We start from the raw sequence: 14,682 nt of genomic DNA on the forward strand, positions 1-14,682 counted from the left end.
ATGATAGCTCTATACAAAAAAGCTAGTGAATATAACAAAAAAGAAACATTCACAAGAATATGAAGAACAAACTAGTGGTTGCCAGTGGGGACAGGAAAGGGAGGAGGGGCAATATAGAGGTAGCGGATTAAGAGGTACAAACTATTAGGTATAAAATAAAGTACCAGGATACATTGTACAACACAAGGGATATAGCCAATATTTTATAATAACTATAAATGGAGTACTACCTTTAAAAATTACAAATCACTATATTGTACACCTGTAACTTACTTAATATTGTACATCAACTATACATCAATTTAAAAAATCTAAAAAAAAGGACACAAATAAATGTATCTACAAAACAGAAACAGACTCACAGACATAGAGAACAACTTATGATTACCAGGGGTTAAGGAGGGTGGGAAGGGATAAATCGGGAGTTTGAAATTTGCACCTCTTGGGGAATGATGGAAATGTTAGCTATCTTGATTGTGGTGGTTGTTTCATGGATTTATGCGTCTCTCAAGATTCATCAAATTGTACATCTGCAATATGTGTAGTTTACTGTACAGGAACCATACCGCAATAATGGTATTTAAGAAAAAGATATGACAGCTCTAAACTTCTAGGATCCTGACCCAATAAATAAAATTTGTAAGTATAATTAATTCCTAAAACCCCAGATTATTGAGTCCGTGGAGAAAAGGCTCTAATTGATAAAACTGTTGGAAATGACTGTGATAAAGAATGATTTTTTTAAATTATTTTTCATTTTTAGCTGCCCACTATCCCCAACATTTATGTAGTGGAATTAATGAGGCATTCTACATTTAAAAATCATAACATTTCTAAAATGCTTCACAACATTGGGGCTTGAGTCAATCAAACTATCTCGAAAGGAAGAATCAAGCTAACACTGAAGATTTTCCTGAGGTGCTAAATGTTATTACTGAATTCATGAAAACAAAACTGTGAAGCACTAAACATAGCTCATTTTGTGATTTGCAGGTCTAGGCTCCCTTAGAATTGTTGGTATTACCCTAACAAGACATTCCCAACTGGAGAAAGAATGATTCACAGAGGATAAGTTTAAGTTGCAAGAGCAATCACAGAAACAAACTGAAAAGCAAGATATATCAGAGAAGACGAGCATCTTCAGTAACAAAGCTTTAGAGGTGGTTGGGAAGGAGGACCCTAAGACAAGTCTTCAAAGACTGGGAGACTGAAACATGATTATCCTAACTGCCTGAAAGACTAATTTTAATTATGTATTAAAAATACAAACATTTTGGTGGTGGTGGTAGGGTGTAAAAGTGCTGTTTTTACTTCTTTCTCCATTCTGTTTCTTGCCTTCCAGATGTCTCAGGATATTCTCCCGGCTCAGGGTATTCTCCCGTTTCAGGTTGAACCAGCCCACCAGGTTCAACTACTCTACCATCACACCCTAGGTGTGCTTTGGAGCAGTGAAGCATACCGAGAAAGGTAGGGCAGGAGTACGAATATTTAAACCACAGAAAGGAAGAGGAAAGGGGAGGTATACAAAAGACTGATAGTGAGAGGGAAGGAAGGATGGTACGCGTATGAAAAGAAAGTGCAAGAGACAGGCAGCTTGGGGTTGGGGTTGGGACACTGGTGGTTCGACTTTGGCGGCAGGGAAGGGCCCCGCTTCCTCTGTACAGTGCTCTCGGGCTCTCCCCATTCCGAAAGGACGGCCAAGTTCTATACCGGGTTCTCTAAGCAGAGCACAGTACCTACGCTTCCACTTGGCGGGGAGGTTCTCCCTGCGCCCAGGTATTCTCGGCCCTCTTCTCGCCCTCCAAGACAGATTACATCATCCCAACCCGAGCAGCGTGGCCAATTTTTCCCATTTCAAACTCCTGCTCTCTTGAACGCCAACTCTTGCTCCTTAAGTAAACCAGGATAAACCTGTAATGTTTCCCCTGTCACGACAGCCTCGAGGAGGGCACTCCAGGGTTCGCCTCCTTTTAGCCAAGAGGCTGTTAAATGACCCAGGGCGCTACTTTTTCTCGCGTTTACGAGCTACAGCTACACAGGGACATACGGCCACCCAAACCCGTGGCTGCGCCGAAACCCTCAGCTCGACACACACGTCAAACGCGGCTCGAAGCATCCTTAGCACAGCCCCGAAAGCGACCACAGGAAGGAAAACGAGGGGTGTCAAGGGGCTACTTCTGCATGCCGCGCCTGCGCAGTCACTAGGCAGCGCCTCCCCGCAGGGCGGGCTCGTAACATCGCGCGTCCTATCAGGCGGCCACAGGGAGCGCGCCCGAGGCCTCGCCCTCTCTCGCCCCTCCCCTCTCTCGTCTCCGCGGGGCCTTGGACAGAGGCTCGGAGACCTAGAGCGCCACTCTCCGCCCCCGCGGGCCCCAACACCCTCTGGCGCGCGTGCGCAGAGGCGGACCGCAGGGCGAGGGCGCGAGGGGAGGGCGGGCGTACGTCCTTGCGTGCGTCTCAGGCAGCGCGCACGCCGGCGTGAGAGGGCACGGGGAAAAGGTGGCTCTGGCCGGGGCGGCTTGGCTTCCTGTGGCTATGTAGCTGAGCTCGTCGGCTCGGTGTCCGCCTTCGCTGCCGTCGCCGCGTCCTAGCGTGGACTGCTGCTCGGGAGACAAACTGTCCTCACGCCTGCTGCGCTCCCTCGACGGCTGAGCTTGCTCGCTTGCCTGTGGGAGCGTCCCGGCCGAGCAGCCCTGAGGGGGGAGGGGAGGCCATTTTGTCCCGACCGACTCCCCGGAACCGGGCGGAGCGGCTGGGAGAGGCTGCGGAGCTGCGGTCGCCGCCCTCAGAGGCACCGGACGCCGCCACCGTCGGGGCTTCCTCGAGGAGGTCGTTCCTAGGTCGCCCGCGCCCTTTCGAGCCCTCCTTTTTCCCACGGTTCCCCGGTCCTCCGGCCTGAGAACGCCCGGGCGAGGAGTTGGCCATAGTGAGAGGGACCGATCCCTTGGGGCCGCCGGCGGCGAGAGCCTGAGCCGCTCCTCCCAATGGCGAAGAAGACGTACGACCTGCTTTTTAAGCTGCTCCTGATCGGGGACTCGGGAGTGGGGAAGACCTGCGTCCTTTTTCGTTTTTCGGATGATGCCTTCAATACCACCTTTATTTCCACCATAGGTAAGACCTGTGGGAGGATGGTATACGGTCTCTGCAGCTGCAAAGGGTTTCTTTTACTCCAGACATCTTGTTTCCCGTAATATACGCCTTTGTTTCAGTGATTCCGATTCCAAGCGACAGACCCAAGTAACTGTTTGAATCGAGCTTTCTGGGGTGGGGTCTTCCCATGCTTTCCATCCGGTCTTTTGCTTTCACGTCTCCCACTCTGCTCAGTGTTGCTGTTACAAAATATGCAGCATTAGCAGCGTTCCAGAACCCTATTTCTTTAAGCAATGGAATTGGCTTTTTCCATGTTTGTGTGGCGTTACTAGATGTACGATATTTGTAAGGGATTTATTTTGGTGACTGGGATTGAAACAGTAGGAATCATTTGGTAAAGGCCTGAATTTATACTTGAGAGCAAAGAGAAGATTCCATATGGTCGTAACTTAGAGGAAACCTGAGGATTTGTGTTAGGAGTCATTAAAACAAATTAGAAGGGAGTTCTAGAAGTGAGTTGCCCCACGTTGACTAATCCATTGATGTGTCAAACAATCGGAGGCTCTTCGTGCTTGGGGTGGGACTTTATGGCTTGTTTGCTCAGTGCTCTTCGAGACATCCACAGAATCAGGAATCTGATGGAGATGATCAGTTTCTGTCCTCGAACCCTAAAGAATGAAGTTCTCCCTTCTATTTTACGCTAGAATTTACAGGGAAGTGTTTTGCCAGTCATAGCCTTAGGACTTTGAATATACTTTCACCTCATGTTTCAAAATTATTTAGTGTGAAAGTAAGAGCTAAAGACTGACCTTTTAAATAGGTTTCCCCTTTAGGAAAAGAAAAGGGAAGGCTCTAGGAAAGTCCCTTGTGACTCTGCTGAGAAAATTTAGTGGCATTAACACAAATTGTGTTAAATGAGTTGTCTGTGAAACATTTTTTTCTCCCACGCATAATAAATATCTTAAAGGACACATACATGGTTATCCCTGTCACTTGGGGCCCAGCACGCAACGTAGGGGAGGGCAATGAAACTCATCTTTAAGTATAACTACTTTTATATTGAGGTGTTTTTAAAAAAGCAATTGCAGGCTTTGAACTCTGGGAATTGTCAAAAGTAAACTGATTTCAAACAATTTACTGCATTACTAGAATCGTTGATTTGGATGTCATGATAAATATTTGTCAGCTGCTTAATTCATTCTCATAAAATGAACTATGCTGAAATTAAATCGGGCAAGTGATCGTTTTAAATAGATTTTGATTTTACTCCCTTATCTGGGGGGAGGGGCCTTTGTAATCATTATTTCCTTAGTGTCATGCTGTTCTCAGACCTGTCATAAATTTCATGAAACTTAGAACTTGTGCTCTGCCTGTGGGTTAGCACTTCCTACCACTAAGTTTACTTTTAATATTCCACTTTTAGCTATAGCTGGGTGGGTCAGGTGGTTAGATAGTTCAGCAAATATTTACTGAACACCTAATGCTAGGCACGGTTTTAGGCACTGGGGATAGATAAGTGGTGAACCCAATAGACCTCTTGAGCAGTCTAGTGAGGACAATCACAGTAGAGTGTGGAAAGTGCTACAGCGTGGGTAAGCATAGGGAGCAGGGGTGATTAGCCTATGTAGGGGTGGGGAGTCTGAGTAGGCTTCCTTGGAGCTGGTGTCTAAAATGAAGTGAAGGACAGATAGGATTTGGACCAGAGGAGTGGGATAGGGCCTTTCTGGAAAAGGGAGTGTAGAATAAACCTGTAGTAAGATCAGGGATTTAATTCATGTGGTCAACTTTAACCTGCCATTGAGAAGGGTAGGGGTGGAGAGTAGGAAGCAAAACATGAACTCCGTCTACTCCAGTCTTTTTGTAATTGGTGTATACCCACAACTAAAACCCAGTCTTGTAAGATAATGACAATCTTTTTGTGTAGTCTTTTCACTAGGGAAAACGTGGTGATTTTGGATCAAGCCTTCTGGGTTGGTATCCTAGTTACACAGATTGTTAGTTGTAGGCCTATGGTAAGTTACTTAACCTCTGTCTTTTTGAGTTTCTTCTTTAAATAGTGTTAACAATAGTACCTACTGCATAGGGTACTTGTGAGGATTTTATGGGTAAATGAAAGCAAAGCGCCTAGAATGGTGCCAGACATACTGTGGAAAGACAGTGCATGCATATTAGCTATATACTGAAATGTGACCCTTATGCTGCCTAAGTGTGGCAGAACAAGTTACTTTATGGATTGAATGCCCTGCACAAGGTGGTCACTCAAATATTTGTTAGTGCTCTGCTTTTTCACTTTAGACTCTGAAATTTTCATATTTTGATGTAAAAATGTTTGATATTTTGATACGTAAGATATGTTGAACAGTGTAAGCTGAGAAGTGAATAAATACATGAGTATAAAATTCTGAGTACAGCTCCAGCACGTTGTATGTATTGGCTCTATGCGCAGGTTTCGAAGTCTGCTGTTATCTTGCACCAGTGCTATCCAAAAGAAATATGAGTCGTGTAGATAATATTTTTTAGTAGCCACATTAAAAAAGTAAAAGAAGTATTTAATATATTTTAACTCATCCAAAGTCTTACATTTTGTTGTGTAATCAAGATTAAAAAATAGTTGAACTATTTTACTTTTTTCTCTGTTGTGTATATTTACAGCTCATTTCAGTTTAGACTGGGCACATTTCAGGTGCTCATTAGTCACATGTGGCTAGTGGCTACCATATTAGACAATGCATGTCTAAACAGTATATACTAGCCAGTTGGTTAATCTGCAGATGATTAGAGATACTGGGAATGTATACTACTTTTAGGACGTTTTAAATTTCATTAGTTGACTATGAGTTTTTTTGGTTTTGCTTTGCTTTTTTTTTTTTAATCTAGAGCATTCTCTAATTATGAATGATACTGAAATTTGAGTTGTGACTTGACTGCCAAAACTTCTTTTTTGAGAAGTTTAAATAGAAGTAGTTACCTTGCAGGGGTTTAGAAGGGCCAAGTTGCTGATACAAGGCCACAGCCCTCATTTTAGGCACAGTTATTTTACTTGTTGGTTATTGATTCTTGGAAGGAAGAATTTTTATAGGTTTATGGTGCTTATTTACAGTACTCACAAAGACTATTGTGTTTCACTTTTTCTGTATACTTTCAATTACCATACATCTATGTCAGAAATTATATTTATGGTCAGATTTATTGCCGACAGTTGCAAAAATGAATTACTTGTATGTTCCACACTCACCAATCTCAAAGTGAATACAAGGGCACTGGAGTATAAGCTGCACAGGGTCAGAGAGCTTTGTCTCCCTTCCACCCCACCCCACCCCCGCCCCAATAGATGCTAAGTACCTAGAAGAGTCCCTGCATTTAGTCAGTGCATGATAAATACGGAATGAAGGCAGGCAGACAGGTAGTAATTATAAGTAGTAATTATAATCAGGATCCTCTAATGTAGAATTGGCTAGTTTTATTTTAGTAAATTCCCTTCTGTTTATTTTCTGAGCATTAAATATGTGTAGTAGATTGGGATCAGATTTTACTTAAGAATGTTAGCTGTTTGGCTAATAGAATAATTTTAAGGTAAAACTGGTCTTGGAAATCCAAAGATTGCTTGAAAAGTATTTGATAAAGAGAGTTAACTGGTTTTGGATGAGCAGATTACACTGGTAGTTTTGGATATAACCCTCTTGGCAGTATGAGCTCAGGAAAGCATTACCCTTTAGTGACATGGTGCTTATATGGACTTGTCCCAAAGCAGAAATTTTTAGTGGGCTGGTTTACTGAAAATGTTACCTTTTGGTGGTGTTAATCCTTCCCCTACCCCTAGACTTCATACCTTTTCTGTAGGGAACATCTTTCATTGGGAAGTGGAATTCCCATCTCTTTGGGTTCTTTGCAAAAAATTGGTAAACGCTCTTGCTTCTGGGAGAGTTACAATGTTTGTGCATCCTTTTTGTTGTCTTTCTGAGTGTTTTGCTCCACTAACCTCCATTTGAGAATTGGTTGATTAAATTGAACAGCCCATTATGGAGAAGCTGCTTTTGAGAGAAGTGAACAAAACCTTTTCCGCATTAAATATATGTGGACTTTGTTGTGATACTCAGGCAGTAGCTCATGCTGCAGGAATACCAGAATGTCTAAGGACTTTCTTTCATTTGAACACATTCTTAGTATTGGTTAAAAACTAAATATTTTCCCAAAGGAGATACACAAATGGCAAATAAGCACATGGAAAGATGTTCAACATCACTAGTCATTGGGGAAATAAAAATCAAAAGCACTGTGAGATGTTACTTCACACTCATTAGGATGACTGACATAAAAAATGAACTTCCTCATACAATTAGGGGTACATACCTAGAAGTGGAATTCCTGGATCATGTGATAATTCTATTTTTAATTTTTTGAGAAACCATCATATTGTTTTCTACAATGGCTGCACTGTTTTACATTCTCACTAGTACTGCAGCAAGGTTCCATTTTTCCATATCCTCACCCATACTTGTTATTGTCTGTTTAGCAGCATTATTCACAATAGCCAAAAAGTGGAAAAAACCCCAATGTCCATAAACGAATGGATACACCAAATGTAGGATATACATAGAATGGAATATTATTATTCAGCCTTAAAATGAAATAAAATTCTGATAGATTTTACAACATGGGTAAACTTTGAAAACACCACCGAGTGAAAGAAGTCGGGCACAAAAGGACAAATACTGTATAAAATCACTTACATGAGGCGCCTAGAATAGGTCAGTTCATAGAGAAAGTAGAATAGTAGTTCCAGGGCTTGGGGACTGAGTAATGGGAAGTTGTTGCTTAATGGGTACCGAATTTCAGTTAATGGGGAATTATTGCTTAAAGTCTACAGAGTTTCAGTTTGGGAAGATGAAAAGTTGTGGAGGTGGATAGTGGTGATAGTTGCACAACCATGTGAATATATTTAATGCCACTGAATGGTACACTGAAAAAGGTTAAAATGCATAAAAAGACAAGTATTGCAAGATTCTACTTACTTGAGATATTTAAAGTTATAAAATTCATAGAAACAAAGTAGAATGAGAGAAAGAGTGATAGTCTCCCAGGGACTTGGGGGGAGGGGGAAATAGGGAGTTATTTAATGGATATAGTTTTAATTTTGTAAGATGAGAAAGTTTTGGAGGTCTGTTTGCACAATGTGAATATACGTAAGACTGTTGCACTGTACACTTAAAACTGGTAATGTTGGTAAATTTTGTGCGTGTGTGTGTGTTTTACCTCAATTTTTAAAAATGACTTAAGTGGTCAGTTTTATGTATATTTTACTACCAAAAAAAAAAAAAAAAACCCAAAAGACAAAAACTCTGACACTTGATGCAGCTCTCTAAAAGAGTACTTAGTCACAGATAGCTCCTCACTTTCTCATGCTTTAGTATCACTGGTCTGTACTTTTGCATACTGAAAGCAGGTTTGTCTTTTTGCTGTGTGTATCTACATAGAACTTGGAATATTAGCATCATGGAATATTAACAGGAAAGAACCCTGCAATGAATTTTAAGAGTCAGGAAATGGAGACTGGTGAAGTGAAGTAACTTCCAAAAGATTATATGGCTAATTAGTGAAAGAGTTTTGACTAAAATCTAGATCCAGTCGTGTTCATGGCCCTGTTTCACATCCTGAGAATGTCATTGTTTTATTTGAAAACAAAATTAATGATAGCATGATTCTCCTACTCATCAATTTCAGTTTGAAAAGTGGAGTTGCAGTGGTTTGTTGTTGCTATTTTGTCTTTGTTTTGACAGAAGTGGAGAAGTAACAAGTCTCAGCACCGAATATCTAGGTGTTTGTTCAGGTTACTTGTCCTTTGCAAACTTAGAGCATAATGTAGCAGAGCTGAGCTGATAATGTTAGAAATAATTATTTTCAAGAATTATGGTGTATAATGGTATACTAGATGTGGCAAAGGAAATTCTGATATTCCTGTTTGGTTTGTAAAAGGGAAAGAATGATAGGAGAAATACTGACAGTCTGCTTCAACTTTTAACAGTACAGAGATGCCCAGTCAGTGCTGTGGTAGCAGCTGTGATTAAGAGAGAAATAGAGGCTTGTCGAGTGTTGATTTACAAATAGGAGACCGTTATTTAGCACAAAATAGAAATTGAATGATTAGCTAAAGAGATCTGCATGGGAAAACTGCTTATGGAGATGGTTCAGTCATAAAGGAAGAATGTAAAGGAGCTGTCGAGTGTTGAGAACATTGTCTGAAATAAGACTGATAACAGTAAAGGTCATGGATTTGCTTCCTTCAAAAAAGTAAATATGGGGGGTTAATGAAATAAAGTTATTTAAATTTGGATTATAAGAATTGGAATTTGAAAAGATGATTAGAGTAAAATTTTGGTGAAGAAAACTCATCTGAAGGGAAATCTGAAATGAGAGAAATATTTTCTTTGAAGATAGTGCCATGTATTTTGGGTTACAGGCAAAAGTGATTGCTTGATGTTTATCCTTTTCAGAGATGAAAACCCATGTTTTTTAGGAAAACTGCAACTGGTGATGGAACACTGAGTTTCCAATATGACCCAGAAACAGAGCATCCAAGGTTGTAAAACATTAGAAAATGGAAAGACCATTATTCTAGAGACCCAGAATGTACAACGTATCAAAATCAGAACAGAGGACAGTGTTGACTTGTTTCTTTCATATCAATAGCAATGCTTATACAGACTTTTTTTTTTATTCACATTTTTATTAGGGCAATTGTGGATTCACATGCAGTTGTAAAAAATAATACAGAGAGATCCCTTGTACACTTTGCCCAGTTTCTCCCAGTGGTAACATTTTGTGAAACTGTAGTACAATATCGCAACCAGAATATTGTCATCTGGCATGGCACACCAGTCTTACTCAGATTTCTCTTGTTTTACTTGTACTCATTCGTGTGTGAGTATTTATTAAATTCTCTGCAATTTTGTCACTTGTGAGGATTTCACGTAGCCACCACCACAGTCAAGATACTGAACAGTTCCAAGGGACAGGGCTTCCTTTTGTTCTTTTTAAACTATATCCTTCTCTTCCCTCTGCCCCTACTTCTCTCCAAAAATTTGTCCTCCACTTATAAAATTTTGTTATTCACAAATGTAATATAAATGGAATCATAAAGATTGTAACCTTTGAGATGTGCTTTCATTCAGTCAGCACAATTCCTTGGAGATTCATCCAAGTTGTGTGCATCAGTAGTTATTTTTTTATTGTTGAATAGTATTCCATGATATTTATTTCCTACAGTTTTTTGTGTGTGTATGTGTATGTGACATCACTTATATGTGGAATCTAAAAAAATGATACAAATGCACTTATTTGCAAAACAGACTCAGACATAGAAAACAAACTTATGGTTACCAAAGGGGGAAGCGGTGGATAAATTAGGAGTTTGGGATTAGCAGATACAAGCTACTATATATAAAATAGATAAACAACAAGTTCCTACTGTATAGCACAGGGAACTATATTCAATATCTTGTAAAACTACAGTTTGTTTAGCCATTCACCCATGGAGGAACATCTGGGCTGATTCCAGTTTTGGTCTGTTATAAATAAAGTTGCTGTGAATTTTTGTTTGTAAGTTTCTGTATGATCATAAATTTTCATTTCTCTGGGATAAATGCCTATTAGGTGCAATTACTGGGTCATGTGGTAATTGCATGTTTAGCTTTTAAGAAACTACCAGACTAGTTCCAGCGTGGCTGTACCATTTTGCATTTCCATCAGTAGTGTGTGAGTGATCCAGTTTCTCTGCATCCTCACCAGCATTTGGTGGTGTTACTGTTTTGTGTTTTAGGTATTCTGGTAAATATGTAATGATAATCTCATTGTGGTTTTAATTTGCATTTCCCTGGTGGGCAGAGGTGTTGAAAAAACTTTTTACGTTCTTGTTTGCCATCTGTTTAGTCTTCAGTGAAATAGCTATTTATGTCAGTTGCCCATTTTCTAATTGGATTGTTTCTTTTCTTTCTTTCTTTCTTTTTTTTTTTTTTAACTATTGAGTTTTGAGAGTTTATACATTTTAGATACTAGTCCCTTGTTGAATATGTGGTTTGCAAGTATTTTCTTCTGGTCTGTAGCTTTTTTCCCCCGTCTTCATACGGGCTTTCGCAGAGCAAAAATTTTAAATCTAGGTTAAGTTGAATTTATTAATTTTTCCTTGTATAGATCATACTTTTGGTGTCTTAAGAATTCTATCTAGTTCTAGATCCCAGAGATTTTCTTTCCTTTTTTTTTTTTTTTTTCTGGCTAATAGTTTTATGTTTTACGTGTGAGCCTGATATATTTTGAGTCAATTTTTGTACATGGCATGAGGTTTAGGTTGAGATTCTTTTTTTGTCCATGGATGAATATTTGGTTGCTCCAGTACCATTAGTGATTGTGCAGGCTTTTTTATTTCTTCTTTAAAGTTTCGTGTAGTCATTCAGTTGATGCAGATATTCTGAAGGCTTCACAGATGCTCTGTGACCCTATAGGATTTGAAAGTTGACTTAGTGATTGACTCTTTTTAAATTATTCTGTGCTGAAAGGTTTTTAAAATTAATTTTTATCAGTGATATATACACATATTTGAAGTTAAATAAACTACTAAAAGATTTATGGTAACAAAAAAAGCAATTTCCTGTCCCATCCCCTCTCCATCTCTAATCTTGTTCTTTAGAAGCCTCTTCTAGCACTTCTGTTATATACCTCTGTATTTTAAAATGATATACTATACAGCCATCTCTTACGTCATTAACTTAATGTTAGATAAAAATTTAACCTTTTATAATCTCTTCCCAGTCTTTATCCCAATTTTTTTGTTAAATTGATTATTTAGTGGTTACATTAATATGCCCATGTGAATATTCCCTGTCAAGCCAGATAGTCTATTATGACTGTTTCCTTTTCTCTGAAGTTGAAAGTTCTCTTTATTTGATTAATTTCCTTTATTCATTATCAAGTCTTCCTACATCTTCCAACAACCTCTCAAAATGAATTTCTGCACAGTCAAAACATGAGGGAATATACCTCCCCACCAGGTCTTTTTCCTTCCTGCTTCAGTTCTCTTAGTCTCTTTCTTGTGTGTGATACTGTCTTTGGTTTACTGCCTTGGATTGTATATTATCCTCTAGTGGCTTCTTGCTAAAAAAGGGTGCATGGCAAGGGAAATTTTTTTGAGATTTTCCATGTTTGTCAGTGTCTAAATTCTTACCTTTCACTCAACTGAAAGTTTGACAGCCTAGGATTATAGTTTGAAAACAATTTTCCCTTATGATTTTGAAACCATTACTCTTGTCTTCTACCCTCTGATGTTGCTGGCAAGTCCCATGACATTCTAGTTACCCATTGTTTATTACCTGGTTTGTCTCGAATTTTTTTGATTTTTAAATTTTTGAATTCATGGTAACAGATTATGTACCTCAGTGGGTAGGTATTTCTTTTTCTCTTTTTTCTTTTCCCTTCCTTCCTTCCTCCCTCCCTCCCTCCCTCCCTCCCTTCCTTCCTTCCTTCCTTCCTTCCTTCCTTCCTTCCTTCCTTCTTTCCTTCTTTCCTAGTAGTAAATCCCATCATTCTCTATACTTGGTGGGCCTTTCCTTTACAGGTCCATGACTTCTGGCTTTCTTACATTTTTTCCCCTTCCATGATTTTTATCCCTTTATTTTCTGTGTTTAATTGGTTGTTGGACTTCCTGGATTGATTGTATAATTTCCTATTTTCCAGCTTTGTTAATTTGTTTACTTTCTGGGAGATTTCTTCTACTTTATCTTCTAACTTTTCTATTGAAGATTTTATTTCAGCTGTAATGTGTTTAAGTTTCTAATGCTTTTTCTTTTTTATTCCTTAAAATTTGTTTTTTAAGCATTCTGTTCTTTTATGAATATAGTATCTTTTCTTAGAAGATGGTTTATTTGATATTTTCTTCCATTTCATGGCTGTTTTTTCCTTTTAAGTTTTCCATGCCCACTCCCCGCTTCCTAGCCCCATGTTTCTTTTATTCTACATTTTATTTTAGAGTTCTTCCTCAAATGATTGGTGATTTTAGGGTATACATTCATAATTAAGAATGAGTGGTTGAAAAGATGTTTACAAGCTCTGTAAGCATGGGTGGGGTTTTTTAATCTCCCTGTTTTTAGTTTCATCTCCACACTCTATTGAGCATCTTGTTCCTGAATTCAGAGTGTGTCTGTTTCAGATTTTCTAGAGAATAAACCTTTAGACTTCTACTAGGTCTTGAGGAGTGGTACTACCTGGCTATATGAGATGGAGGCTAGGCGTTGGGGTATCCTTATATAAACCTTTAATCATGCCCTCACTTTCCACCTGGTACCTGATACTTTCTATTGCTAAATTTTTCTAGGTTTCTGTGATGTGAATTGGCTTGCTCCTCTTTGGTATCTTCAGTGGATTCTGAGGTCGTAAACTTCATCTTCATCTGTTGTGGTTAGTTACAGTGTCTATTCATTGAAATGAAGGTAGACTTTATGTTTCTTGTTTTCCTTAATGTTTCAGTGTGACTTTGGAGAGAAGGGGTCAAAAAGATCTTCACTGTTTTAACTGGAATTTGAAGTAATTTTTTACTCCAAATGATTTTTGATTCCATGTTTTAACTCATAACATCCAGTAGAATTAGGGGTGAATGATACTTTGCTACTGTTTTTGTGCATATCCAGTCCATCCTCAGAATAGTGATATTTTTGTTATTTAGGATAGTCAAATGAATACAGTAGGGAATCAGTAGTTCCACTACTGTAAAACAGTGCCACTTAAAGGAAAGAGCTTTAATTTAGATGTTTAATTCTTGGCTGATTTACTTGAGGGGGAAGTATTTTGTGATTTTTGAACAAAGTGTGACTGCAGTCTTAAATTTCAATCTTCTTCTCTTTATGTATACTGTCTTATAGAATACTAAACAACAAAATAGATGGTTTAGCAAATTAATAATCTGTCAGGATTTCAGTATGTCCCATATATTATAGCACTTGGCATTGAATGATAAGGTATTTATCATTGCCTCTGACTTATTTTACTTAGCATAATGCCCTCCAAGTCTGTCCATGTTGCATCAGGTGGCAAAATTTAATCCTTATTTATGGCTGAGTAGTAGTCCATTCCAGTAGTACTCCACATCTTCTTTAACTATTCGTTTATTCATGGACACTTAAGTTGTTTCCATATCTTGGCAATTGTAAATTATGTTGCTATGAACATTAGAGTGTACTGTATCTTTTTGAATTAGTGTTTGTTTTTTTCAGATATATATACCCAGGAGTGGAATTGCTGGGTCATGTGGTAGTTCTATTTTAGTTTTTTTGAGAAACTCCATACTGTTTTCCGCAGTGGCTGCACCAATTTACATTCCCACCAGCAGTGTATGAAGGTTCCCCTTTCTCCACATCATTGCCAGCATTTGTTATTTGTGTTCTTTTGATGATAGCCATTCTGCAGGTGTAAGGTGATATCTCATTGTGGTTTTGATTTGCATTTCCCTGATGATTAGTGATGTTGAGCATCTTTTCATGTGCCTGTTGGCCATCTGCATTTCCTCTTTGGAAAAATGTTTATTTAGTTCTTCTGCCCATTTTTAAATTG

General features: G+C 38.9%; 1 protein-coding gene across 1 annotated transcript in view; it reads left to right on the forward strand.

Annotated features, from left to right (window-relative positions):
- The first annotated feature begins 2,456 nt into the window (after nucleotides 1-2,456).
- Nucleotides 2,457-14,682, forward strand: part of RAB10 (RAB10, member RAS oncogene family) — a 63,082-nt gene continuing 50,856 nt past the window's right edge. Inside the window, exon 1 of the mRNA XM_010948534.3 lies at nucleotides 2,457-3,111. Within this exon, the coding sequence (XP_010946836.1) occupies nucleotides 2,985-3,111 (127 nt within the window). The 5' untranslated portion in view covers nucleotides 2,457-2,984. The remainder of the gene's footprint in view (nucleotides 3,112-14,682) is intronic.

The sequence above is a fragment of the Camelus bactrianus genome, chromosome 15 (assembly GCF_048773025.1).
Source record: "Camelus bactrianus isolate YW-2024 breed Bactrian camel chromosome 15, ASM4877302v1, whole genome shotgun sequence".
Classification (NCBI taxonomy): domain Eukaryota; kingdom Metazoa; phylum Chordata; class Mammalia; order Artiodactyla; family Camelidae; genus Camelus; species Camelus bactrianus.